This window comes from Colletotrichum graminicola (genome assembly GCF_000149035.1).
Source record: "Colletotrichum graminicola M1.001 genomic scaffold supercont1.6, whole genome shotgun sequence".
Classification (NCBI taxonomy): domain Eukaryota; kingdom Fungi; phylum Ascomycota; class Sordariomycetes; order Glomerellales; family Glomerellaceae; genus Colletotrichum; species Colletotrichum graminicola.
In genome coordinates, this window is record NW_007361010.1 from 1,170,322 (window position 1) to 1,195,332 (window position 25,011).

The window sequence follows — 25,011 nt, forward strand, 5'->3', positions numbered from 1 at the left end:
ACACTCACACGCACAGAGGGTCAGCGGAAGGCGGTGATCGAAGCTTTGCCTCTGGAAGTTTTTTAGAAATTTTTCTTCTGCCGCTCCCAGACGCCGCTTATCGATTGTGGTGGGGCAGTGCCCAGCGCAGCCAGCCAGTGAGTGTGATGGGACCAGAACACCGGCGGGGACCAAGGGACCTGGCTCGAGCTTTCTTTCTCCTCACTGGCTTACTGGGCGGAAGAACATGTTCTCCGATGAAGTCGCAGAAGGCACGGACCAGCCCACCGGCGCATCACGGCTTTGGAGCGGCGAACTCCAGAAAAAAAGCTCTCCGGATCCAGGACCTTCTTCGCGATAACCACCCGCTTTTTCCGCAGCCATCCACCATCCTCAACCACTACACCCAACGAAACAAACGAAACCCATAAATCATGGCTTCTGTTCTCGCTGTTGGAGCCGGCGCTGCCGTTGCAGCTTTCCTGGTACGTCTACCATCGCCTCCGTAACTCTGGTGAACAAATGGCTGACGAAATACCTGTAGGGTCGAGCCGGTCTTGTCGCATGGCGCCGATCCCGCGGCGGCGTGGGCGCGATGGGCAAGGCTTTCTACAAGGGCGGCTTCGAGCCCCGGATGAACAAGCGCGAGGCCTGCCTCATCCTCTCCCTCCAGTAAGCCACGAACCCCGTCCGGTCTTGCGAGCCGGTTCGACTACCAAGCCAAGAGCCCGGTAGCTAACATAATGTCCTCTAGGGAAAGCGGTGTCACCCGTGACAAGATTCGCAAGGCGCATCGCACGCTCATGCTCCTCAACCACCCCGATCGCGGCGGTAGTCCGTACCTTGCGACCAAGGTCAACGAGGCCAAGGAGTTGCTCGAGAAAACGACATCTTGACCCTAGCCATCCCAATGGCCTCGAAAGCTGGAGACTGCGAAATGCGACAAAAAATCAAACGAAAAAGAAGGGGTGCGCATGTGCCTAGAACCATAACTTCCTTGGGGGAGGTCATGCTTATCGGTTGAGGGTACTTGTAATAATATCAGACTGGTCGTTCTTCATAGCGGTGGCGTTTTTTTTGGGGCGGTTTCCTCTGAGGAAAGGGGTAAATAAGGGTTGTGTAGCGACTGGACTGGTCTTTGGATATCGGGGCATGTTGTAACATTATGTAAAATGGCATGAGGCCCTCTCGTCTCTCTTCTCTCCCAAGTATACACACTATATTACTTACCGTGATAATACATCTGTACCAAGTCAACTCCACTAGACCGCTTATGGGGGTTTAGAGGGACTATATCCATAAACACACAATATTTATCTCAACTTGGTGAGCGTCTGTGTCTATGACCCATGCTCTTCTTTTCTAATGAGGGTTCGAGTAATGTCAAACCGGAATGATTTACAGATGGTGATATCACCAGTTTCTTTACTCTCCCTAAGTGTGAAGTTTCAGGAAGGCCAGCCCTTCTTACAAAATGATTCAATACTATAACAATTTACAGTACCAGGCTGATCATCGTTGGTCAAATACATAGTCGCGTTGTTCTGCATTGCCGACGGCTTTGTAGCAGCAAGTTTGGCAAAAGTTGGGTTGACAAAAGTATTTGTTTGCCCAGTGCTTTATCAACCGCAACGACATGTGATGATCTTAGATCTTTGTACGACAAGCAGAGGCATCTTAATATCCCAACAAGCTCTAGACATATAATGGAAAGCCAAGAAAAGAGTTTCAATAGATGACAGGCGTTGATTTGGTTTGCAGCAAGACTCTTAAGAAGCTTGGAACTAGTAATCTCGAGGTACATAAACGGTTGTTATGATGAGAACAATTATGAAAATAAGCAGCATAGTATCATTTTTAGCACATTTTCTGGTTCCCAGCATGACCGGCTATAACTTCTGCATGTGAGCCAGACGCTCTGTATATTAATTACTTGGGTACTAGCCAGCTAGTCTAGAATTGCGGATGGGAAAGGGACGGCGTACGGCACTGCACCCGTTGCTGCCTATTCATTTGCCCTGACTGTCTATTTGAGCTGCCTGGATAAAGGCCGTTTGTATTTGGTTTCACTTATCAGCACCGCACCAGCCAACAGATATTCGTTCATCCACTAGATCATCTGTCGTGGCAGCTGCTACCAACCTCTTTCTGTATCCTGAGAACTTCACCCCTTCCTAGTTCAGCGCAAAAGCCCAAAAAAAGTCAAACTTCATCTTACCAATCGATTCTCTGCATACAACTATTTTGTCCCTCCCCCTTTCCGATCGGGATGGCGCTCACCCAAGCCCAGCAGATCGAGCGTCTTGTGACGGCCTTTGGCGGCAAAATACGTTTCGAAGAAGTTTCGCACCATGAAGTCGAAGAAACCCCCGAGACCATCGTGCTAGATCCCCTCGTCATGGATCGTCAGACCGCTGCCAATAAAGCTGCCTTCAAGGGCAAGTCCATCACTCAGTCGACTCTCTCCAAGGCGACTCCTCCTTACGTTGGACCGCCTCTCAAGCCTTCCAAGTCCGACAAACTGGAGCCCGCCGACTTTAACGCTCTCATCTCGCAGAACTTCCCAGAGTTCAATAACATGAGGGCCGGCGATCTCTCTGAGGATGGCATGGCCTTCGTCGCGTGGGACCTAGTTCAGAGATATCCCTTGAGTTTCATCGGCAAGACCAATCGACCAAAGGCGAGTTCCACCATGAGCTACGAGGGATCAGCTAACACATCCTTTAGGCCCAACCTTTCTTTGATGACATGACTGAAGACCAGATCTGGGACTTGTAAGCCTTTCAGCCCAGCTCCGACAAGTTGCGTCTCTCAACAATCCGCTAACGTTTGTTCAGCTTCTATGTCTACCATCCTCAGGCCTTGGACAGGATGCCTTACATCTTCGTCCCAACCAAGCAATTCCAGCACTTCCTTAACGTGATCAACGCTTCGATCCAGACGATGCTGACCATCCCCCCCGGCAAGCCCGGCGAAATGTTCTACATCAACTTCGGCTCGAGCTGCACCATACGCCCAAAGTACATCGCCCGCTCGGCTTCACACAACGAGTACCGTGCCCTCCGCGGAGCAATCCCGCCCCCGGGAGTGGACGATGCCTGTTCCAACGCCACCCCCTTGGGCAAGGAAATGCTCCTGTCCCTACTCAACATGCACAACAACTACAAAGACATAAAGATCAAGGGCAAGAAGAAGAAGCAGCAGAAGGCCCAGAGCCGTGACGAGTCGATTTATGACGCACAGTTGTACCTCGGTCTTCGCCCCAGGGCGAGTGATGCCACTGAGAAGGACAGGCGGATCGCGCTGGACAAGCCGTTACTCCACGCCCGGGACCAGGATGTTGTGTTTGTGTGCATCGATATTGAGGTTGCCGAGGAGCATCATGGTACCGTTCTCGAAATCGGACTGTCGATACTAGACACCAGGGACATTGCCGGCGTCTCGCCCGGCGAGAATGGCTGCAACTGGGTCCCGTTCATCAGGAGTCGCCACCTCATCACCGATGAGCATCGTCACATCCGCAACCGCAAGTACATCAAAGGCTGTCCCGAGCTCTTCAATTTTGGGTAAGTCTTTTCGAGACAGAAGTCATGCGAGCGCGGGCTAACAGAAGGTTAGTATAAGCGAGTATCCCAAGCTTAGTAACCTCGGCCCCTCAATCATTGCGGCCATCACCAACCTCTCCGTCGCCGGCCAAGAGGGCATCGCCGACGCCGACAGGCGGTTCCGCAACGTCGTTCTGCTCGGCCACGATCTACGATCGGATATCGGCTACCTGGAAAAAATGAACGTAGAGTTATGGGGCGTCGGCGGCGTCATGAGCCGAACCCTCGACACCAAGGACATGTACCAGGCCTGGCGACAGGAGACACAGGGCCGCAGCTTGGCCGCGGTGCTCACCGATCTGGGCATACCGCACAGCAACCTCCATAACGCGGGAAACGACGCGGCTTACACCATGCAAGCGATGCTTGGCCTGGCGGTTGCGGCGAGAGTTGATAAGGGTCAGAAGAAGGACCTGGACATGGAGGCTCAAGGACAGTTGGCTGATGCCTGAGAATGGGCTCTTGTGCCGATGTCACATAACACTAAAGGATGACGAGAAGCAAATAAAGACCCATAGCAGGCATGTTGTACGGGTTCGATGGAGATCCGTCATTGATAACTCCTGATATACATGAACGAACGCCCGCCTCATAACTCATCCATTATTTTGATTTCAGAAACTGCAGCCATGTTAGCGATGTCGAATCACGTCTCATCAAGGACGAAAAAAAAAACACACCTCATCAGCCTGCTCACTCGTGACAACCGACACCTCAGATGTCGCTTGGTCAATGAGCCCCAGCCTCGACGTCCGGATCTTCCACCACATCTCGCGCCGGTCGCCGCCCAGCTCCCCCGAGAGCACCTTGGTCTTGAGGCCCTTGATGACGTCGTTGTAAATCCCCGGCTCCTCGAGGTCGACGAGGCCACCGCGTAGGACGCTGAGGTTCTCGGTGGCGCGGGCGTAGTTTGCGTCGCCGAAGCTGTCGGTGATGAGCTGAGCGACAATATCGCCCATCTGGCGTGCGGCGTCGCGGATCGCATCGACTTCTTCGGCGACGGCGAGGGCGCGCTTGAACTCGGGGATGGCGTTTTCCGCCGAGATCTTGGGGCGCTTGGGCTGCGTGCCGAGGAGGGCGTCGACGTCGAGGCCTGACAGGGGTTTCGTGCCCTCATACTTGCGCTTGCCTTTTGCTTTCGGGGGAACTGGTAGGGGAGGGTTTATCTGTCAGCGGCAGGGTTCTGCATAGGAGAGGAGGGGGGGGGGGGGAGCCGGAGCTCGCTGCATTACCTTTCTTGACTTGCGCCGCAGAGATGAGGGTTTCGATTTGGGATTTCGCCTTCTCGACCAGATCCGCAGGCGGCGCGGCGTAGCGGACGAGTATCGGAGGGATAGGGTCGATGGCACCCTCAGGGTTGACCGCCCTTTGGCGGATGGCCTGGTTGATTCTGTGGATGATGGGGTTGTAGGTATCCTCGATGGCGGCGTACTCTGATGGGTTTCTGCACGAGTGTCAGTGACGTGGCTTGCATTCCGCCTGCGAGGATCGAGGATCGCTTACCCTTCATCGTCAGCGCTGAAACTGCTCAGGTCCATGGAGTCGACGTAATCGCTCATCGCATCGGTAAGCTCGTCACCAGGTAACAGGCGGTGATCTGCCGTGATATTCTGCCCGCTGACGGTGATGACCCGGTCGAGGGGCGGGAACTGGTACCCGCGCACGTCTTCGGCGAAGGGGAGGGGCACGTCGTAGAGGCATTCCATGTCCGGCTCGATGCACGGGGCGAGGAGGACCAGGACGGGGTCCTTGTTGTCCTTGACCACGAGACGGGCGACAGCGTAGGACTCGAGCTCGTAGAGAGCGTGTATGAGGGAGGAGAGGGCGAGCTGCGACTTTTCGTCAAACTTGCGGCCGACAGTCACGCAGGTCTCGCCCATGTTGAGGAACGGCTCGTACTAGGTCAGAGTGAGTAAAAAAAGTGAAAAAATTAAAATAAAAGGGCATCCATGGCGAGGGAGAGAATCGCACCTTTTCACATGGGATGAAGCCGATGATACTGAAGCTCTTGACAGTCTTGAGCTTTGTGACGTTCCATTCTGACTCACTAATGGCCACTGCCGTACGTCCGTACTCGTACCCCTTGGCTAACGACTCGAACTCGACGTCGCGCTTACCTCCCGGCGCGTCCGGGTCGTTGATCTTGTACGTCCTCGCGGACTTGACCGCCGCGAAGCCTGCAATCGACTCGACGCCCTCCATGGGGTCGCCTTCGGCCGTCTGCATCGACTGCGACGCGGCGTCCTGGCCCGCCGCCGACACGACGACCGTGGAGGCCGTCGGGGGCTTGGCCTGCTTGGTCTTGAAGTAGCGCTCGACGTTGATGACGACGGGCGTGGGCGGGATCTTGAGCTCCGGGGGCGGGTCGGCGAGGCCGAGCGTCAGGGGCCCGTCGTAGGTCTTGTAGGGCCTGACGGGCTTGAGGCGCGGGGTGTCGAGCTCGTCGATGGCTTCCGCGATAGTTGCAAACTGGGCGTTGTCGCATTTCGAGACTAAGTCCATGAGAATACCCTCATTCTTTTTCTGTAGAGGGCGTTAGTCGAATAGGCGGGGCCGGTGATGAAAAAAGATCACTGACTTTGATGGATGGTTTGTCTTCCTCCTTGAAGCCGTAGTCTGCGTCGTCAAAGTCCACGCCCCTGCTTGTGTTAGTGAGGCGACCCAATCGACGGCTTTCCAGACCTACAAGACAATCAGTTCAATCCCGTCTTGATTAATTTTCTTCGCAATCGCGTCGACATCGTCACCATCGATTGGAGCCAACCCGTCAGTGACAAGATAGATGCGCCTCTTGTACTTGAGCTTCTTGGTGAAAGCCTCAATCATGTCCACAGCGATGACAACGGCGGAGACGGCATCCCCATTCGCCGTTTCACTTGGTTTGATCGCTTCCTTGAGTTCCCGCAGCGATGTCATAGTCATGGGACCGAGCTCCTGCAAGACGGAGATGTTCTCGTACCCTTCGTCGTCTTGCATGGCGTTCCGCGTCTCGTCCGTCTTGAGACCAACGACGCCGACGGTCCATGTCTTGCGCGAGGCCGCGACCGTGGTTGAGATCTTGTCCCAGACATAGCGCATGCTCCAGTCCAGGTCCGGCTCGGCGCGGCCGTTGTGGCAGTTGGCCATGGACAAGCCAAGGTCGACGATGTAGACTGACGCCTCCTTGTCGGCCATTGCGAGCAGGTTGATGAGGGGGCAAGTGATTTAGTGATTTCAGTAAGGACCAGGCATTGGATTCGCGAGCCCCTTAGGGAGGAAAAAAAGGGAAAAATAATTCAACAGGCCCAAAAGGAGATCCGGGTGTTGATGAATGTCGTTGCGACGGCGAGCGGGACTTGTACCAACTTGGACCTGGACCCTGGCTCGATTTAGGCAGATGAGGTCCCATCGAGCTCCAGGCTGCTGCGCGACCCAGGACCGCGTTAAGCTGCAGCGCAGCGAGTTGTCATCGCGCGATCACGTGACGTCGACAAGCAGCAGGCGCAAGCCAATACGGATATGTTGTTCTCAATGGGACTCTCATTAGTGGGTACTCATTCTTTCCCCTGGCAGGTCTTTAGGATATCCACGGCATTCCCTGATGGAAAACTTTAGCAATGTGCAGCACAAACTCTGAGCGACTCATGAATAGGGTCTCCTCAAATAAAGCATGTGGTTTCCAAGCGTTGTCGTCGGCTTGCCAAAACGGCGCTACCTAGGCATTGGGGAGGTGACCTCATACATTCTACCAGACCCCTGTCCCCTCCTGAGCCGCTCGTTCCAGATGGCACCTCGTTATAGGTACTGCAGACCTCCAACGCAACCTCGCAGCGTTCTTTCAACTTCAACGACTCCAACTCCAATCAGGCGAGTAGGTAGCTAACAAACAGTCAAATCACCTTGCAAATAATCACGACCGCCCATCATGTCTGACTCCGTCATCTTTTCCCCCGGGCCGTACCACATCATCTCGTAAGCCGTAACCCCGCCCTCATGAACCAACACGACCGAAGAAGGTCTTGCATCATCAATGCCTAACCTCATTGGCTCAGCTATGGCGCGCTCCTGGGAACGACCTTCTTCCATGTAAGTCGCCCGCCGTGCGATGCAGAACAAATGACCCTTCATGAAAAAGAAAAAGAAAAGAAGAGAATAAACCATCATGACGCGACGTGGCTAACGCATCGACCGCAAAAAGTCCTTCGTGAATGGCATCACCATGTTCCGCGTCCTCGAGCGGCCCGCCTTCTCCACCGCCCAGAACGCCCTCTTCCCCGTCTACTTCACCATCCAGACGGCCCTCCCCGTCGTCCTCGCCCTGACGTACCCGGGCAGCCGCAGCCTCCTGGGCGGGCACGACAGCAGCATCAGCGGCCTGCTCCAGGAGTCCAACCGCTACAGCGCGCTGCTGCCCATCGCCACCATGTTCGTCACCGGCCTCGTCAACCTCGTCGTCGTCCTGCCCAAGACCGTGACCGTCATGAAGGCCAGATACGCACAGGGTACGTGTGCAAATGACTTGTGTTCCGTGGGGAAAAGCAAACGCACGGACGGAAGCGGCTGACAGCAGACCGTTACAGAGAAGAAGGACGGAAAGAAGAGCTACGACCCCGCGCCTCACTCGCAGGAGATGCAAGCCCTCAACAAGTCGTTCGGCAAGCTCCACGGCATCTCCACCCTCATCAACCTCGCCGGCTTCATTGCCATGATCCAGTATGGCTTCACACTGGCCGCGCGCCTCGACTGAGAAAAAAGAAGAAAAAGCCGGCCATCTTCCATGTACAATAAATAGTGTAAGGGAACGGTTCTCGTGGATTAAAGTGTTTAGGTCGGTCAAAGCCATTTATTGGGATCTGCTCAAAAGCATCATTGTATGCACAGGTTGGCACACCACTGCAAGAAATGAATACGCAAGCATTGTTTATCAGAGAATCCCCATCCCAATTCCTTTTTCTCTCTCCATTGCCATGATTGCGGAACAAAAACCATGACTCAGCCTCGAATGAAACGCCCTTTTCCTTTCCCGGGGTAATGTTAATGGCATTGCTCTCTGTGCGCTGCTGCTGCGCCGAAACACTCCTGCCGTCTGATACCCTCTGTCCACTGTCTCGGATCGTCCGGGTGCTATTCCCCGGTTCTTAACACGCTCTTAGCTGGGTATCTTCTCAGACTGGCACCTGGTGACCGCCGCGAGTCCGTTCGCGTGCCGAAAAAGCCGAGTGTCGAAGTTTACTGAAAATGCAGGAACATGAAAATGCAGTTGTCGCAATTGGTGCTTCGTGGGTGGTGGTGATGATGGTTTGGCAACCATCTTCTTGGTCAGGTTGCTCCAAAGCCACACCACAGCTGTTCTCGTACGTCGCCTAAACGCCCTTGCGGGACGGAAGCGTCGTGGTCTTGAGCATCTCGCTGGCGGCAAACAGCTCCTTTTTGGCGTCCTCTAGGGCCTGGCGGCGCTGAGCCTTGAGCATCTCTTCGTCGACGACCTGAGCGGGTCTCTCGACGGCGAGGGCGCCCCTGACGGTCCAGCGGCCGGGTTTGCGGGCGAGGGCCTCCTCGACGTCGATTTCCTTGGTAGGCTTGGGGAACTCGCGGGAGAGAGGTGGCAGGCGGTTCTTGGTCTTGTGGGTGGTGATGGTGCCGCCAGGGGTCTCGACGGTAACAACGCCGTCCTGGAGCTCAACCGAGTTGCGAGACGAGTTGGTGGCCGAGCTCAGCGAGGAGGTGAAGTAGTCGGCCTGGGAGGAGGCGTCGGTGGAAGCGGTGGCAGGCGTCTGGGCGGTGTTGGTGTGAGAAGCCATTCTGTAGTCGTAGGGGGGAATAGAACGCAGGCCAAGAAGCTGGTCCTCGGTGAGTGTGACGGGGGCCATGACTGCTATTAAAGTCGGGGCCGAAAATGAGCACGGATTGTGGGGTGACGTGATTTGATGATGCTGGTGCTTTTTTTTTCGGTCCCAGTATTGATGAGACGGAAGTCTTGGGCAGTGGAGAAAAATAAGATCGATAGCGTGCCGCGCGCGTGGGTAGGTAGGGAAGCGTTAGGTTCCTCGGGATGGTTTTCTGCCGTGGTTTTTTTTTCTGCGACAAGGATCTGCGTTGTTGGAGGAAGAAGGAGGAGGGTGATAAGGTAAGGTATTAGTGTGAGATAGGTAGGGTATCGGAGAAAGCAAAGCTGTAAGCAAGGTGCGAGGCAGGGACCGTGTGGGTTGAACGTGGTGTAGGTGGGTAGCGGAGAACTGCTCTTTCAGGTTATTGTATCAATGCTTGATTCTCTCCTTGTAGGTACTGAGTCGAAGAAATCCGGATCGATCGCCAACGAGGTTGAAGAAGGTCAAGGAGTCGGTATTTATGTTGTGTGCCGGATGCTGCTGATGGATCGAGAAAGGGTAGGTACGTGGGGCCGTAGAGTCAAAGATGTGGCGAACAGGGAAGGAAGAGATTTTATAACGTGCAAACAGACAAGAAAGACGCTTTTGTCTTTCTTATCTTGGGTCAATGTCTTTTGTGGGAAGGAGCAACCGGACCGAAAGGACCAGATGGAAAGCCAGCGGACTCGGTGAATCAGAGCAGTTGTCTTCTGGACAAGATGCGTTGAGCCGGATCGGGCTGGACTAGTGGATTATTGGTTGTATTTTATTTGCTGCTTTTCGCTACTGCTTGGCGAGATTCCGCTTCACCTAGATACCTGCTCCGTAGGTACCAACCAATATTGGACCTCAGCTCTCCTACCAGCTTTTCTTTCTAAGCCATGCGTGAGGTAGGACTGGCCAACCACCCACCCCACCCTCTTCAACGTTCCAACATCGGCATCCCGTGCTCTATCCCCGGAAGAAGGTCTAGGCCTCTGAGGGGAGAGCAAAAGTCACGATCCATGTCCTTTCCTTCTTCAGATTGTCATACCCCCACGCTCAGTCCCCAGGGTCTCAGCCTGTCGGTGAAACAAGCGAAAGCGGTGAGGCGTCCATTCATTGACTTACCTTCACCGCCTTAGGAATGAAGCCTGCAGTGCACTTGCCCGCGGATGACCGGTTCTCGCAAACTCAGTGCCTCGACAGCATGCCAAAACTAGAGTCGGATACGAGCCGCCTCGGTCCCGGTGGTAAGATGGATGAGATATCAAGCCGTGGGCCCGAGGTAGGGGTTTGTAAGCGAACAGAGGAGCCGCGGACACTTGGCATGCAGGTGCAGCTGGGAAGTCGACCGATTCCCAGGGTAGTTAGTCCCTTCGAGGACGGTGGGGGCCACTAGTGGTGTCCCTTTTTTTCCCACTCGAAGGGTGCCGCTGATCGACACTCGTGCCCCTCCGTCCAGCGGCCCCCTTTACCAACTAGTTTGGTTTGGACGCGGCCAAGGACGGCTTCGTGCTTGGTGCTTTTCGCGGCACACATAGAGGTCTCGGGGCTTTTGGTGGGGGGATCTCAGACATTTCTAGGTTGAAGATTGAGCACGAGCGATGAGATACGTGATCTGCTGAAGAGGGAGGATCTGCACACATGTCACAAGGGTAGAATAGTGTAAACACCATCAAAGAGAATAGAAGAAAATTAGAAAGGCCAATATGGAAGAATCGTTATTGACGCCACCACCGGCGAGACCGTTCAACGACTCATGCAACACGCTGCTGCTCTGCGACGGGGTGACGTCACCTGCCTTGGTAATCAGCATCGCCGTCGCCGACAGAGCCAGATAGGCCCGACTTGCATCAGAATGCAGGTCGAGTTACTGATTGAAAAGCGGGTCATCGTAGTAAGCATCGAAAACGGGATAAAGGCGCCGACACAACATGCCATGCAAGTCCGACAGGATGTAGCAACTCCGCACTCGGAGATGCGTGTGCGCTTGATTCCTTCGTCCGCGCGGGGGGTGGCGCATCATCGTGGCCTTCGTACGCCCGCTCCCGCGTGCGACAGGAGCGAGCTGGGTGGGTGGTCGGTAGTCTGCAGTCTGCAGGTTGTCTCCGTGTCTTGCATCCTATTCACGCCACCCGGGTTTCGCATTGTTGAATGGCGGTATATACGACGTCCTGTTGGTCTAAAACGAACGTGGCGTCGTTGGCTGCCCGGCAAGAATAGCAGAGTGAGGGGAAACTATGTGTGCCAAGGTGCCATTCCTCATCCTTTCTGGGTCATGCAGGTGTTTGTTTCACTTCTGTTGAATTGCCCCGTACAGGCGCGCCCTGCCTAGCCTGCCACTGCGTTGATATTCGGGATGAGCATGTTCCATTGATACTAAATAGATAAGAATGCGGGTTGGCCGCGCCTTGCAGCTCGTGGCGGTCCGGTTTCGCTTGCGGGGACACGAGAGTGAGTCTGGAGAAGAGGTGACTAGTATGGATGCGATTGACTTTCTCTTGAGGCTGCCTTGAGTGACGCTGGATGAAATCCGGGGAAGCCTGTAAAATTGAAAAGAGGGATGGGGGTTCTCGAGATTTCATCGTTTGTTCATTCCAGGTCTGACTGAACTGTCCCACCTCTTTCTCGACGATAGACCTACCCAGCTACCTAATTACGTTCAGAAACATGCCTAGCTCACTGCGCACGAGCCGAGAAATTACATGTCTCTCCCCATCTCAAAGCAAGCCGATACCGCACCGTCTCAGCCCGCCTCTCCTTCCCCCAGGTTTTGATAATCTCAAGACCGCAATACCAGCACTGACCCGCCCCCGTAAACCAGCCGCAACACGCAAAAACGCCGCCGCAGACATGCCTGACCAATCGGACGATGGCCGTCCAACTTCACTTCCCACTTCCGTCTCATCCCGCCCGCATTCCGCCCGCAAATGCACACGCTTGGCCCTCAATCTCCGAAACTCACTGCTGCATCTCATACCTGGTGTCCTAGAGTTTTGTTGACACCGAAAAAAAAAAAAGACAAAGAAACATTGAAGCCTCTGAAAAGTCACGATGTCTCAGCAGCCCAAATACCTCACCGGCGATGCCCCCGCCATCCAAGAATTCCTCGACAAGTTTGACGTGAGCGGACAGCCTCCCTCCCCCCTCTCCGCCCCTCACCTCAATCTGAGTCATTTTCTTCACTCTTTTGAGCATCTCACGATGGCGGCATGAGAGAAGATGAGCGCAATGAGCGATGGCTAATGGCGAGGTGAACCCAGGTCTTTCTGATTGATTGCGATGGTAAATCCATCTCGCGGTCTCCTATCCGGAGGAGGCAGTGCTCTTCGTCCGAACCCGGCTAACCACTGCACCGCCCCGGAATAGGTGTCCTCTGGTCCGGTGACCACCTTTTCGATGGCATCCGCGAGACTCTCGCCTTTCTTCGCTCAAGAGGTTGCCCACCCATCCCATGATCATCCCCCGCTCCCCTCATCCCTCCCCAGTAACCTCAAATACCCCAACATATCTCAACCTTTTGACTGTCCCTTGGCACACACACACACGCACAGACGTCACTTTCCACCGAGTTCTCATCATTGTTCCCCCCAACCAACAGGCAAGCGCACCGTCTTCGTGACCAACAACTCGACAAAGTCCCGCCCTGACTACCACAAGAAGTTCGCCGCCCTCGACATCCCATCCGAGGTCGAGGACATCTTCGGCTCCGCCTACTCCTCCGCCGTCTACGTCTCCCGCATCCTCGAGCTGCCCGCCGGCAAGCGCAAGGTCTTCGTCATCGGCGAGGCCGGCATCGAGGCCGAGCTCCGCGCCGAGGGGGTCGACTTCATCGGCGGCACGGACCCGGCCCTCCGCCGCGACATCACGCCCGAGGACTTCGCCTCCATCGCCGACGGCTCCGCACTCGACCCCGAGGTCGGCGTCGTCCTGGCCGGCCTCGACTTTCACATCAACTACCTGAAGCTGTCGCTGGGCTACCAGTACCTCCGCCGCGGCGCCGTCTTCCTCGCCACCAACACGGACAGCACGCTGCCCATGTCCCACACCTTTTTCCCCGGCGCCGGCTCCGTTTCCATTCCGCTCGTCAACATGACGCAGCAGCAGCCCCTGGCGCTGGGCAAGCCCTCGCAGGCCATGATGGACGCCATCGAGGGCAAGTTCCACGTCAACCGCGAGCGGACGTGCATGATCGGCGACCGCCTCGATACCGACATCAAGTTCGGCATCGAGGGCAAGCTGGGCGGCACATTGGCCGTGCTGACGGGTGTGAACAAGAAGGAGGACTGGGAGAAGGAGGGCGCCGTCGCCGTGCCGGCTTACTACGTGGACAGCTTGGCCAGCCTGAAGCTTGATGCCTAAGAGGGGGGGGGTTGATGAACATCAGGTTGAAGGGGTTTATGATTGCTATGACTACAGGCTCCGAATGTATAGATGAACTCCATAAAGACCGCATTAGGACTAGAAGAATCCCCTAGAAGTACACACACATGCTTTGGCCGTCTCTACAGAGCGCCTCATTGGCCCCTCTCCATCAAGATATGTTAGATGACAGGCCCGACTGTCCGTGAATAGCCTAGCCGATGGTTGCCGAGTTTATTTGTTCTTCTTGCTCTGTCTCTCGGCAAGCTCACTCGTCCGGATGACCTTGGGCTGCGGCTTGGAGTACGGGAAAAGCGACTTGGGCATGAACATGCCGACTTGCTTCTGGTAGTGCTTGTACTCGGGGTACTTGCCGGAGGTGATGAACTCGGTCAGCCACGTCGAGCCTTGGAACAGCATGATGAGGAGCGCGGCGCCCGCGCCCGTGTAGCTGTATAGGACCTTGGTCGCGTAACAGCTCCATTGGTACAGCACGAACCAAACCATCTGCTCGGCGAAGAAGTTGGGGTGCCTGCTGTACGACCAAAGCCCGTTCGTGATGAAACCGCGGTCGAGGTCCTCCTGCGCCCAACCGCGCGGCACCTTGGCATCCTTCTTGTACGCGGCCTTGGCGTTCTGGTAGTCCCACTGCTGGCCGTCGCTGATGAACTCGCTGAGTACAAGGCCGGCGATGATGGAGAAGAAGGACCAGTCAGCGGCGGTGACCTCGGGCTCGATGCGGCTGGCGAGGAAGAGGGCGTAGGCGGGTGGGGCGGAGAAGCTGAAGAGGAGGATGGACTGGTAGAAGGAGATGAAGGTCACGTTGAAGATGAAGAAGACCCAGCCGGGGACGTAGTCACGGACAATTTCCCTGTCGAGGATTGTTAGTCATGCTAAGCAGGACCGGTTGGTTGCAGAGGGGCATTCTGCGTACCATCTATAGTCTTCGCTTCCGCGCTCGTAGCCTCCTTTGCGCCAGTAGTTGAAGGTCAGTCGCGCCTGCGGGGAACATATTTAGTAAGTGGCTTTACACGGGGCAGGAATCGGAATACTCACGCTCCAGAGAGTGGTCGCGACACCGGCGAGAGCGACTCTGTGAGACGGCTCGCCATTCAGGTACGCCCACGCAGCCGTGTGCAGGACGTACCAGTTGGGCAGCAAGCTCCACAGGCGGTCGATCTGGGAGTAGTTCCTGTGGTACTCGGACAGACCGAGGGTGATGAGGGCGATGAGCAGGGAGAAGGCAAAGCCCGAGACGAGGGGGTTCGTCTCGAGATAGATCTGGGGGAGCGAGTGCGGGCTCGCGGCAATCTTGCGCGGGAGGTCGAGGAGCTGCGGGATGAAGGGCTCGGCGACCCTGGCCCACTCGGAGCACTCCTCGAGGGAGCTGACTGAGGGCAGCGCCATTGTGTCTTGTGGTATACGCTGCTCGTCTGGTTCTGTTGCAAGACGTTGCAGTTGCAATTGCACAGCAAGGTGGTGAGCGGAGGGGTCGCGATGGGTTATGTTCAAAGGTCTTGTTAGTGTGAAGACGGTACAAACAAAGCGCGTCATAGATCGGCCCGGTTGGGGAGGACTGGAAAATCCAGGTCCCGTAGCTACCGCGAGCTCTGTGCATGTGCAGGGGTTCTTTGGGCATTTTGACCACCGATGGTCCGTTCTCCGAGCTCTACGGTTGGGTATAACGGGACCGTCATAGACAGATCTACCATCATCATAGATCCATCCTCCTCCGAATGCTCCAGCAATGAGATGTCGAACTAGATCGGTTGGCTTATGTTAGTTAGCCTGTACCCAATAGCCGATCATGGTGGCATCCATCTGTGAGCGAGACCGCCAGCTGGCGACCAGGGAAGCGCAGCGTGCACGGCACGGCACGGCTCAGCGCTCCAAACACAGCTCCAATCAGCGCGGCAGCCCCGCTGTGGGGTGCACCAGGCTGCTAACGAGGGGCAGCTGAACCTCACCTCGACCTTCTAAAACTTCACTTTTCGCTGAGAAGACGCCACATTTTGTACACGTTCCCGCGGCTCAGGGTTACAAAGAAAACTGGGAAGACGCGAGGTTCAGAACCTAACAGTTGCAAGCTGAACCGGCTGCACTGAACACATTCCATATGCTCCTAAAGTCTTAAAGTTGCCGTGGCCAAAGGATCCCAGGAGAAGAGCTTGACGCGTTTGCCTATCAAGGACGCGTCTCCTCGGGCAGGACACTAGTTTACCGTATCGTGCTCCTGCACTTCTATCAAGACACCCGTGGATGAATGTCCAGAATATGCGAGCAAGCATTACCAGCCGCCTCCATCATACGTCACTCCACTCTCGTGAACTTCACGCTGCTTCTAAAGCGAGACCATGAAAGTCCTCTGTGTCGCAGAGAAGCCGTCCATCTCCAAGGCCGTTGCTGGCCATTTGGCAGGACGGAACCCTGAAGTGGTGAGTGCCCGGGCAGACTCTTTGCCGTATTCCCGTCCGAGACTCACCTCTCTTTCAGCACAACACGCGCTCTCAGTACATCAAGAACTACGGTTTCGACTTCGACTTTGGCGCACCATGGGGTTCCTGCAGCGTTACCATGACCGCTGTCCTTGGCCATCTCACGGGGCTCGAATTCACCGACGAGAACAAGAACTGGTCGCATCCACCTCCTGAGAGCCTATTCACAGCACCAGTCGTCACCGTGGTGCCACAGGTATGACCTTTCTAATATTGCTCTCTTTATGCTGCAGTTGCTGACCTTTACCAGGACAAGAAGACCGTAGCCGAGAACATTGAACGCCAGGCCCGATATTGCCAGCTTCTCATCATCTGGACGGATTGCGATCGAGAGGGAGAGCACATCGGAAAGGAGATTGTCAATGCCGCCAAGAAAGGCAACAACAGAATTGCCGTCAAGCGCGCCACGTTCAGCAACATTGAGCGAGCGTATGTATCTCCTTGTCTGTGGGATGGCGATATTCCTGACACGACCTAGACATATTTTGACTGCTGCACGACGCTTGACGGACCTAGACCAAAAGCAAGTCGACGCCGTGGATGCGCGAATCGAGCTGGACCTCCGAATCGGTTATGCCTTCACCCGCTTCCTGACTATCAGCCTTCGACCGCTTGGCGGGCCTCTGCAAGAACGAACCATCAGCTACGGTAAGCTCTTGCATTGGTTCTCGTATACCTTCTAACAACACACCTAGGATCGTGCCAATTTCCGACCCTGGGCTTCGTTGTCGATCGATATTTTCGGGTTCAGAACTTCGTCCCCGAGCAGTTCTGGAGCATCAAGGTCATGCATTCTCGCGAAGGCAAGAAGGTCAACTTTAACTGGTCACGGAACCGACTCTTCGACCGGATGTCTGTGGTCATCCTCTATGAGCGCTGTATCAGGGCGAAGAAGGCCAAGGTGACAAAGGTCCAGGAGAAGCCGACGAGGAAGTGGAAGCCTCTACCCCTGACGACCGTCGAGCTTCAGAAAGCGGCGACCCGCCTCTTGCGCATGAGTGGACAGCAAGCAATGACAATCGCGGAAGGCCTCTATAACAAGGGGTTCATCAGTTACCCTAGAACCGAGACAGACCGCTTCGACAAAGGCATGGATCTGAAGGCGCTGGTCAGGAAGCAAACGTCCGACAACAGGTGGGGAGAACATGCGCAGGGTCTCTTAGACAGCAACTTTCACCAGCCGCGCGAGGGAAAACACGATGACAAGGCCCATCCGCCCATCCATCCCGTAACGTACGCAGCACCTACGGTGCTCAACCCGGACGAGAAGCAACTGTACGAGTACGTCGTGCGCCGGTTCCTGGCGTGCTGCTCAGACGACGCCAAGGGCCTCGCAACAGACGTGGAGATCCTTTACGGTGAGGAGACTTTCCACGCGCGCGGACTGGTCGTCTTGGAGCGCAACTACCTCGATGTTTTCGTCTACGAAAAATGGAATGACTCTGCGCAGCTCCCGCAGTTCACGCCGGGCGAGTCCTTCCAGCCGACAGAGGCGATGATGACGGATGGCAAGACAAGCCCGCCCGGATACCTCACGGAAGCCGACCTCATCGCCCTCATGGACGCCAACGGGATCGGTACAGACGCGACGATGGCAGAGCACATCCAGAAGATCCAAGACAGAGAGTACGTCCAGCTAGCGGATGGCGGCCAACGTGGCCAGGACGGCGATGACGGCGACGATGACCAGGATGGGCCTCCGTCGCCGCCAGCCAGAGGGGGTCGCGGGGGGCGTGGCAGTCGCGGCGGAAGGGGTGGCAGAGGGGGTCGCGGCGCGTCGTCGGCGGGGGGGCGGAGGGGGCTCAAGGTCTTCATCCCGACACAGCTCGGCGTGGCACTCATCACAGGGTTCGATCGCATGGAATTCGAAACGAGTCTGGGCAAGCCCTTCTTGCGCAAGGAGATGGAGAACAAGATGAAGGCGATATGCGACGGGCGCATGACCAAGGACGCCGTGCTGCGGGAAAGTCTAGGCCAGTACCGGCAGGTATTCCGGGACTCCCAAGAGCGCCTCAACGTCCTCAAGGCGGTAAGTCAGGGTTTCCCCATGGCCGACTTGCCCACGCGCGCTGACCATGGCACTAGGCGTGTCGCGAATACATGTCGATTGGCGCGTAACCTTTTGGCGATCCAGATAAGGGCTCACAGCCCTGTTGGTTCAACAAGACGTCCATGTGTCGAAACGAAGTGGGATGATCCCAAGCGAGGTTGTCGCGGCAGCATGACTCCATTGCGCAACAGGGATCCCGGGTCGAGGCTTTCTTATCCATCGTGCCCACCAGAATCCAAACGTGGGTGTGACGACTGGCGCATTGCCAAGTTCCGACGACCGGCGCGGCTGGCTAGCTCAGACGGCGCGATATATCGTCACGTTTCCAAAGACCAAGGCTGCTCTGAGGAACAGCAGCAGAAGCATGACGCCGGTTCATGTTAACCGGTTGATCGGGACCACGCAGGTGAACGGAAGAGGTCGGGAAGACGCAGAGAGGGCATGGAGGGGGTGTGACATGAGCCCCCCCCCCCCCCGCCGCCGTGATATCTTGGACGAGAAGCGGGGTGAGAGGTCACTGCAGCGAGTTGTAGTGGTGACGGCGCGATGTGGGAGGGGTAGCCCGGATAGGAATCGGTCCAAAGGCGGAGGGCACTACAGGCCGAGTAGTCGCACATGGTTGGGGGGGGGGGGGGGGGGGGGCGGACAAGCTGTCGAAGACCCACGTCTCGGTGAGGGAGGGGGGTTGAGAGAGAGGTGGACGGGCGAGAAGAGGGCAGCATCGGGAGAGGGGCGTCGTTGAATCGAAGCTTGCAGTGTAAAAGCCCGAAGCCTCGACGACGCAGCATGCCACAACGTGGGATTTCGTCGGTGGATTGACGGACACGGATCACAACGGGCGAGTCTGATTCGATGACGATCGACGATGACATGTCCGGCGACTGCTTCGTCGTGGGCTCCAGCCGACGAGGGAAACAGAAACAACGTGCCCACAACGGCGAAACGTAGGTACCAGTAGGCACACACACACACACACACACACACACCACACTAGTCAACTTGCTGTTGTTCTTCGATTTTGCCCTACTGGTCGTAACGCAGGGTTTCCAGGAACGAAGAATGGTTGCCCTGTGGCTCTTGCGCCTTGGAGGAGGGAGGGGGGCAATCTGGGGCGGCGTGATACACGACTTGCACGGCTGATGGTGGGACCAATCAGATAAGACGGCGGGCGCAACGTGATGGCTGCGCTCGTGGGCGTGCGACGTGGATTGTATGCGCGAATTCCGGGGGAGAGCCTGACTCTGTCTCTTTCTCTCTTTGTGTGTGTGTGTCGATACAAATCAGCAATTCCAGGGCCCACGACGTGCTGCGGCCAGGAAACCGGGCTTTTGTTGAAACCCCAACGGTAGTCATAGTCCCTCCAGCGCGATGTGGTCTCTTCGGATCAGGAGCGCGAGGTACCGAACAGACACCCGCATCGTATCCCGATACGGGATGCATGGCATCTTACCCATCACCTCATCCTAACGAGGGGAAGGGGAGAGGAAGAGAGGGGGGTGATACATGAGCGACATACCTTGGTTAGTCGGGGGGCGGAATCGGACCTGGCGACATAAACTACAAAGAGGAAGGATTCATTCTTCTTTTCTTCTTTCCTTTTTCGGGTCGGGAACATGTGAAGCGGGGCCCGGGTGAAGGATGACGAGGAATAAGCAACGGATTCGACCGATGGGGGGGGAGGAACAAGCGCGGGCGAGAAACTACAGGCGCGGGGAACGAAAGGGCACTCGATGGTCGTCTTCTTCTTGGTTCGGGGCTACGAAATCCGGGGCAACAAAGGACGCTTGCTGCTGGACGCGTGTGTAAACCCAAAGAGATGCGCGCCTCAGCCGGAGTGGGGGGGGGGGGGGGGGGGGGGAGGACGAAATTGGGAATTATGGAGGGAGGAGGAGGCGACAAGGAGGGCGGGGATGGGTTTTGTTCGACGACAGACGACGGGCTTATCATCACCTTATCGACGCCAGCATGCATGCATGCATGGGCAACGCGGCGTGCGCTTACCTAGCTCAGCTCTCCGCATGAGACGAGTACCTGTGATTCCGTGGCATTTCGAGTTACACCTGCGAACATTGCGCCTCCTGGGCTGGTCTGGTTTCTTCCTTTCCTTATATTTTATTTTATTTCTAGTTGTGGTGGTATTTGTGTATCTGCGGGTGGAGAGGGCGAGATATCGCGATGGGTGTGGGTTTCGTGGGCGGGAGAGAGCCGTGGACGGGAGAGAGTACCGCGAGGTACCCGGTGGCTACGTGCCTGTCAACGGCGCAAACTCAATAAAGGGCCCCCTCCCATGCAGCATCGAAGCAGCTGACCGTTAGGGACACGCCCCTCCCTCGGGTACATGTGTATGCTTTTGGTATGGTCGGCCTCCTGGTTTTGAGTGAGTGCGGGTGTGTGGCCTTGGATCTCAGCTGGGCTGATGATGCTGGGAACGAGCCAAAGTCAAGGTCCAGGTGTCATTGCAGCCGTGTCAGAGAAGCGCGTCGCAACGCAACGCGCTTGAGGCGGGCGGAGGGCAGGGTAGCTGTGTAATGCCGTGAGTGCCTATCTATCTCTCCCTTTGGCGACCGGCAATGGGCCACGACGGTCCAGTCCTTCTCGCACACTGAAGGCTGTCTTGTCTGTCTGTCCTCGACATTGGGCAGTCTCGGTTGGCCCGTGAGACATGAGAAGGAAATGAGGGGGAATGAGACACATGAAGAGAAGCAGGAACAGAACAATGCTAACGTACAGTAATTGGCCGAGCTGGGCTGGGCCAGTGGCCTTTTCCCCCTTCCTTTTCGAGGAGATTGCAGTGGTCCGGACAGTCGGTTCACTTACATGAGCGCGCGCCCCCTGCTCGCCTATGCTTTCTTTTTTTCTTCTTCGCTCTCTTCTTGTCTCTCACTTGCCTTCCGTTTGATGGGCGTCGGCAATGGGACCCGTCGGAGCGGGTGCCTTGTTCCCTTTCTTCCTCGAATGCTTCCATTCCTCAAAGAAAAGGGGGGTTAGACGGTCCGTCCATTTTTGCAAGGGGCGCGAGAGGAATTCCCAATCTCGCCAAACGGCAGATGATGATTTTTTTCCCTCTTACCCCCGTCTCGAACGCCCTATATTGGGGTTTTTATTTTGTTTCCTTTTTTTTTTTTTTTTTTTTTTGCAACGTCGCTCACACTAATAGGAAAAAGGAGTTCGGTGCGCCGTGCGGTGATGAAGAGGTCTCGTTTGCCCTTGTTGTTTTGACGAGGGGATGGGGGCATATTTCCATGCGCCCTGGCCCCGCTGGCGCCAGTTGCTGGGAGAGACCGAAGTCTGCGCTTGATGACGACACCTGTCGCAGTCCCCGGCGCAGTAGGTGCTTTGAACAAACAGTGAATAGAGAGAGCTTCGTCCACTAATCCGTCCGTCCGTCCGTCCGCCCGTCCGTCCGTCCCAGTGTTTCCGCGCGTGCGAGCGCGCATCTAATGGCATTGGCCACTACGCATGCGCCCAGAGCTCCCCACCGAAGCAATGCGATGTCGCTAGCTGGTCTGCTGTCGTCGCCTGTTTATGCTTGCTGCGCACTTGCTCGCTCCAGTGGAACGATCCCGTGGCCGAGTCTCACAGCGGGCACCCGGGTATGGGTGGACATGGGTGGACATGGGAACGATTGACCGGGGAGGTTGAGAATAGGTAGTAGCATGGGGGCGTTCGGGAACAGGGCGGCGTCTTGGATACCCCGACTAAGGCAAGTGGGTTTGGCGAGTACGTACAGGCGTCAAGCACTTTGCTGAAGGCACGATAGCGACAAATATTGGTGTGTGTGCGATGAGGGAGGGAATGGCATCGCGATTGGGGTTTTCGAACCCTATCATGGACCCCAAATGTGTGTGTAGGTGTATCACGACCGCCATTCGAGGGACCACGGGGGCCCAAGGAAAGTTCAAATGCCATGAGTCAAAGTTGTGTTATCGGCGGTGGACCTCTCAGGGGGGTGAGTAGTGTATCCGGTACTCTCTGTATTGGGATGGGACAAACAAGAATGGGAACAGCGCAAGGGCATGGGATTTGGAAATCAAAGTTTCAAGGCTTCAGGAATCGTCCCCCGACAAGTTTGTTGGATTCCTGGTGGTAGGGTAGCCGACGCTGTAGCCGACGCCAAGGTTTCGACTTTGACGTTTGAATGACTTGCCAATAAGGGCGCCGGTGGTCTGACGAGCATCATCAGAGGCCGCCAGCCATCTCTCCCTGTGGCAGCATAGAGAAAGGACGAACGGGAAGTTCAGAGTGCCGTGGCTCTGGATGTGGGCGGGAGTTTCGTCGACATTTGATGCTCGGCAGGGGACCTTGATACAAAGCATCGACTTTACTGCGAGTTTGTCACCGGCCCAGGGGACCTCCTTTGCGATCTGGTACTGGGCCCCAATGCCGCCCTTTGGCCCCGGTCTCTCTACCCTGTGGTGGTGGTGTATCACGACCGCAAAAGAGGCCATACCTGGTCTCGACGTTGGGGTTAGATACCGATGGAGTCGCCTCTCTTTGCTTCTGGGCTAGCCGAGGGGGTATTGTGGATTTTTGGCTGCAATTCCGGAAGGCCGCGGATGTGGCCCCCCCCCCCCCCCCCTCGTCACCCATGTGCCATGCTCTCTCTCTTTGGATACCGGCCACCGGATGACCCTATCGGCAGTCCGGGGAAAGCAACGAGTGGGCACTTCGTTTCAGTAGCTTCGGGGTTCGGCATGGGTGGACGAGTGAAGACGAGGACGACACATGGGACGTCTGATGGGTCCGTCATGGACTGTCGCGGACGACGGCCCAAATCATCATGGGTTCTAGTTATCTAGTTCTTAGTTGCGGTGAGTCGACAACTATACTAGCCATCACGTCGAGGTGTCGGTCTGCAAAATGGCGATCGATGGTCGGTTGGCGGTAAGCTTGGAAAGACAACTCTGGAGACTGGAACCCACCCAAGCTCCGTTGATGTGGATTGTTTGGAGGTTACGGGACGGGGGGTGCTTGCCAATTAAGGCGGTGGGGTTTTAACGGAGTTTGCGTGGTTGTCGTGTGTTGTCGGTCAAGCCTCTTTTCGCTACCTCCATCAAAGAGAAAGCAATCAGCCATGCCCAAAGGTCAAAGAGCTCTCTCTCTGTATGTGTGTGTGTGTGTGTGTGTGTGTGTGTGTGTATGTCATTACCCAACAAAAGGGTAGGCACGTCAAGGTAGCAGCCCGCCAGGATAAGAAAGGACGTCGGACCGAAGGTTGCTGACGCACAAGCGTTGAACAAGAAGCGTCACATCCAAGGTTTGTGGTCGACAGGCAGATAAAGCGATTAATCCAAATATGCTAGTAATCGTCACAAAAGGCAGCTCACCCTTCCCAGGTTAGGTAATCGCTTACCCGAAACAGCTGGAATCGAAAAGCAGGAAGGACAGACAGACAGACAGACCGCGAGAAGCAATGATGGCACAGCACAGTCTTTGCGCCTGAGTAGTGACACACTGTGTAAAAAGAATACCTCGCATCCCTCTCGGGCAAGTGGAGGCGAAACCCACAGGCAACACAAGCAAGCGCGAAGATAACGACACATCCCTTTACTTCCTCGCATTGGTAGCGGTACGTACCTTCCATCTCATCCGCCCACTCCTTTTTTGGGTGTCAGTGCAGGGAAATAGCCACTTTCCTGACCAGCCACACACTCCATCAGTCACCACCACCTAGCAACCAACACATCAACACCCCGTGGCCAACTCACACGCCCAGGGCGCGCCGGTCCTAATCATCCATCATCCATCGCCTTCGCTCCCCTTCGCTCCGTCTCCTTTCCTGCCCGACGGCGGCGTTCTTTGTCTATTGCTGCCGCTGCTGTGGTTTGGCGGGTTCGGGGTAAGGTGCATGCGTGCTCTACGGGCCAAGTCTTGGGCTTGCGTCTTTCTGCCGCTGCTGCCAGGGCAAAAAAAGGGCCAGGCGGTACTGCAGCATCTGGCGTACAGGACCGGCCTTGATTGACGTTTCTCCCGGTCTTCCATCGTAGTGATCCATCTGATCATCTGGGAGAAGACACGACTGCCGAGTGTAGTGTACTAGGTACGGAGTATCCGTACACTACATACCTATCTACCCACCTGGAAACAGAGGAGAGGTACATGGGTGTACCGCATCCTCTACGACGGATACCTTGATCCTGGGTTGCATCCGTCCGGCGCCGTGGGTACCTCCAGTGGGCTCTGTGGCTCCCTCTGGGCCCCCCCCCCCCCCCCCCCCCCCCCTTCGGCCACTGCCTTTCCACGCGCCCCAGGTCTCTCTATGTATCTCTTGTATCTCTTGTACCTTTTCCTTCCTTACCCTGCTCCTGGTGCTGTGGGCGTGGTGCTTGCTCGAGGAAGGTGTGTGTTGGAGAGGCGAATAAGTGTGCGTATGTGTGTGTGTGTGTGTGTCGCTCTCAGTCATTCAGTCAGGTTTTGGTGGTGAGTCTTGTCTGTCACTCTCAATCCCATCCCATCTCCGTATCCGTCCACGGCCCTTTTACTTAGCCCTGGCTGTCGCACTTCCTGACCCTCCCTTTTCCTTCCTCTTCTTCTTTTTCTTCTTCTTCATTGCAAACACAACATCACCAAGATATCACACACCAATACTGACGAGATTCTCTTGTCACAGTCAAGATAATCGCAACAGCCACAGCTCTGCCTGCCTGACCTGCCAACCCGTCATTAGCCGACCCTGTCGAACTGAGCCTACC

At 55.9% G+C, this 25,011-nt stretch overlaps 10 protein-coding genes across 10 annotated transcripts; 6 read left to right on the top strand and 4 right to left on the bottom strand.

The window, feature by feature from the left end:
* Positions 1–413: 413 nt before the first annotated feature.
* Positions 414–875, top strand: GLRG_02367 (DnaJ domain-containing protein; the record flags this gene model as incomplete). Its single annotated transcript, XM_008093025.1, has 3 exons — positions 414–464; positions 524–651; positions 734–875. The coding sequence occupies 3 exons, from the start codon at positions 414–416 to the stop codon at positions 873–875; spliced, it is 321 nt and encodes a 106-aa protein (XP_008091216.1).
* A 1,373-nt stretch (positions 876–2,248) lies between these two features.
* Positions 2,249–4,036, top strand: GLRG_02368 (QDE-2-interacting protein; the record flags this gene model as incomplete). The annotated part of the gene is made up of 4 exons (XM_008093026.1): positions 2,249–2,611; positions 2,707–2,753; positions 2,817–3,545; positions 3,598–4,036. The coding sequence occupies 4 exons, from the start codon at positions 2,249–2,251 to the stop codon at positions 4,034–4,036; spliced, it is 1,578 nt and encodes a 525-aa protein (XP_008091217.1).
* A 204-nt stretch (positions 4,037–4,240) lies between these two features.
* GLRG_02369 (Ku70/Ku80 N-terminal alpha/beta domain-containing protein) lies at positions 4,241–6,758 on the bottom strand (the record flags this gene model as incomplete). Its single annotated transcript, XM_008093027.1, has 6 exons — positions 4,241–4,731; positions 4,817–5,028; positions 5,088–5,482; positions 5,556–6,107; positions 6,163–6,223; positions 6,271–6,758. 6 exons carry the CDS (start codon positions 6,756–6,758, stop codon positions 4,241–4,243), a joined length of 2,199 nt encoding a protein of 732 aa, XP_008091218.1.
* A 730-nt stretch (positions 6,759–7,488) lies between these two features.
* Positions 7,489–8,310, top strand: GLRG_02370 (uncharacterized protein; the record flags this gene model as incomplete). Its single annotated transcript, XM_008093028.1, has 4 exons — positions 7,489–7,535; positions 7,616–7,649; positions 7,762–8,065; positions 8,144–8,310. The coding sequence occupies 4 exons, from the start codon at positions 7,489–7,491 to the stop codon at positions 8,308–8,310; spliced, it is 552 nt and encodes a 183-aa protein (XP_008091219.1).
* A 616-nt stretch (positions 8,311–8,926) lies between these two features.
* GLRG_02371 (uncharacterized protein) lies at positions 8,927–9,433 on the bottom strand (the record flags this gene model as incomplete). Its single annotated transcript, XM_008093029.1, has 1 exon — positions 8,927–9,433. The coding sequence occupies one exon, from the start codon at positions 9,431–9,433 to the stop codon at positions 8,927–8,929; it is 507 nt and encodes a 168-aa protein (XP_008091220.1).
* A 2,649-nt stretch (positions 9,434–12,082) lies between these two features.
* GLRG_02372 (uncharacterized protein) lies at positions 12,083–12,415 on the top strand (the record flags this gene model as incomplete). Its single annotated transcript, XM_008093030.1, has 1 exon — positions 12,083–12,415. The coding sequence occupies one exon, from the start codon at positions 12,083–12,085 to the stop codon at positions 12,413–12,415; it is 333 nt and encodes a 110-aa protein (XP_008091221.1).
* A 51-nt stretch (positions 12,416–12,466) lies between these two features.
* Positions 12,467–13,774, top strand: GLRG_02373 (phosphoglycolate/pyridoxal phosphate phosphatase; the record flags this gene model as incomplete). The annotated part of the gene is made up of 4 exons (XM_008093031.1): positions 12,467–12,535; positions 12,676–12,697; positions 12,782–12,850; positions 13,014–13,774. The coding sequence occupies 4 exons, from the start codon at positions 12,467–12,469 to the stop codon at positions 13,772–13,774; spliced, it is 921 nt and encodes a 306-aa protein (XP_008091222.1).
* A 234-nt stretch (positions 13,775–14,008) lies between these two features.
* Positions 14,009–15,181, bottom strand: GLRG_02374 (uncharacterized protein; the record flags this gene model as incomplete). Its single annotated transcript, XM_008093032.1, has 3 exons — positions 14,009–14,645; positions 14,709–14,773; positions 14,831–15,181. 3 exons carry the CDS (start codon positions 15,179–15,181, stop codon positions 14,009–14,011), a joined length of 1,053 nt encoding a protein of 350 aa, XP_008091223.1.
* A 947-nt stretch (positions 15,182–16,128) lies between these two features.
* On the top strand, positions 16,129–18,387 carry GLRG_02375 (DNA topoisomerase; the record flags this gene model as incomplete). The annotated part of the gene is made up of 6 exons (XM_008093033.1): positions 16,129–16,209; positions 16,268–16,465; positions 16,520–16,698; positions 16,748–16,917; positions 16,965–18,298; positions 18,355–18,387. 6 exons carry the CDS (start codon positions 16,129–16,131, stop codon positions 18,385–18,387), a joined length of 1,995 nt encoding a protein of 664 aa, XP_008091224.1.
* Positions 18,388–22,365: 3,978 nt separating this feature from the next.
* GLRG_02376 (uncharacterized protein) lies at positions 22,366–22,767 on the bottom strand (the record flags this gene model as incomplete). Its single annotated transcript, XM_008093034.1, has 1 exon — positions 22,366–22,767. The coding sequence occupies one exon, from the start codon at positions 22,765–22,767 to the stop codon at positions 22,366–22,368; it is 402 nt and encodes a 133-aa protein (XP_008091225.1).
* Positions 22,768–25,011: the final 2,244 nt, after the last annotated feature.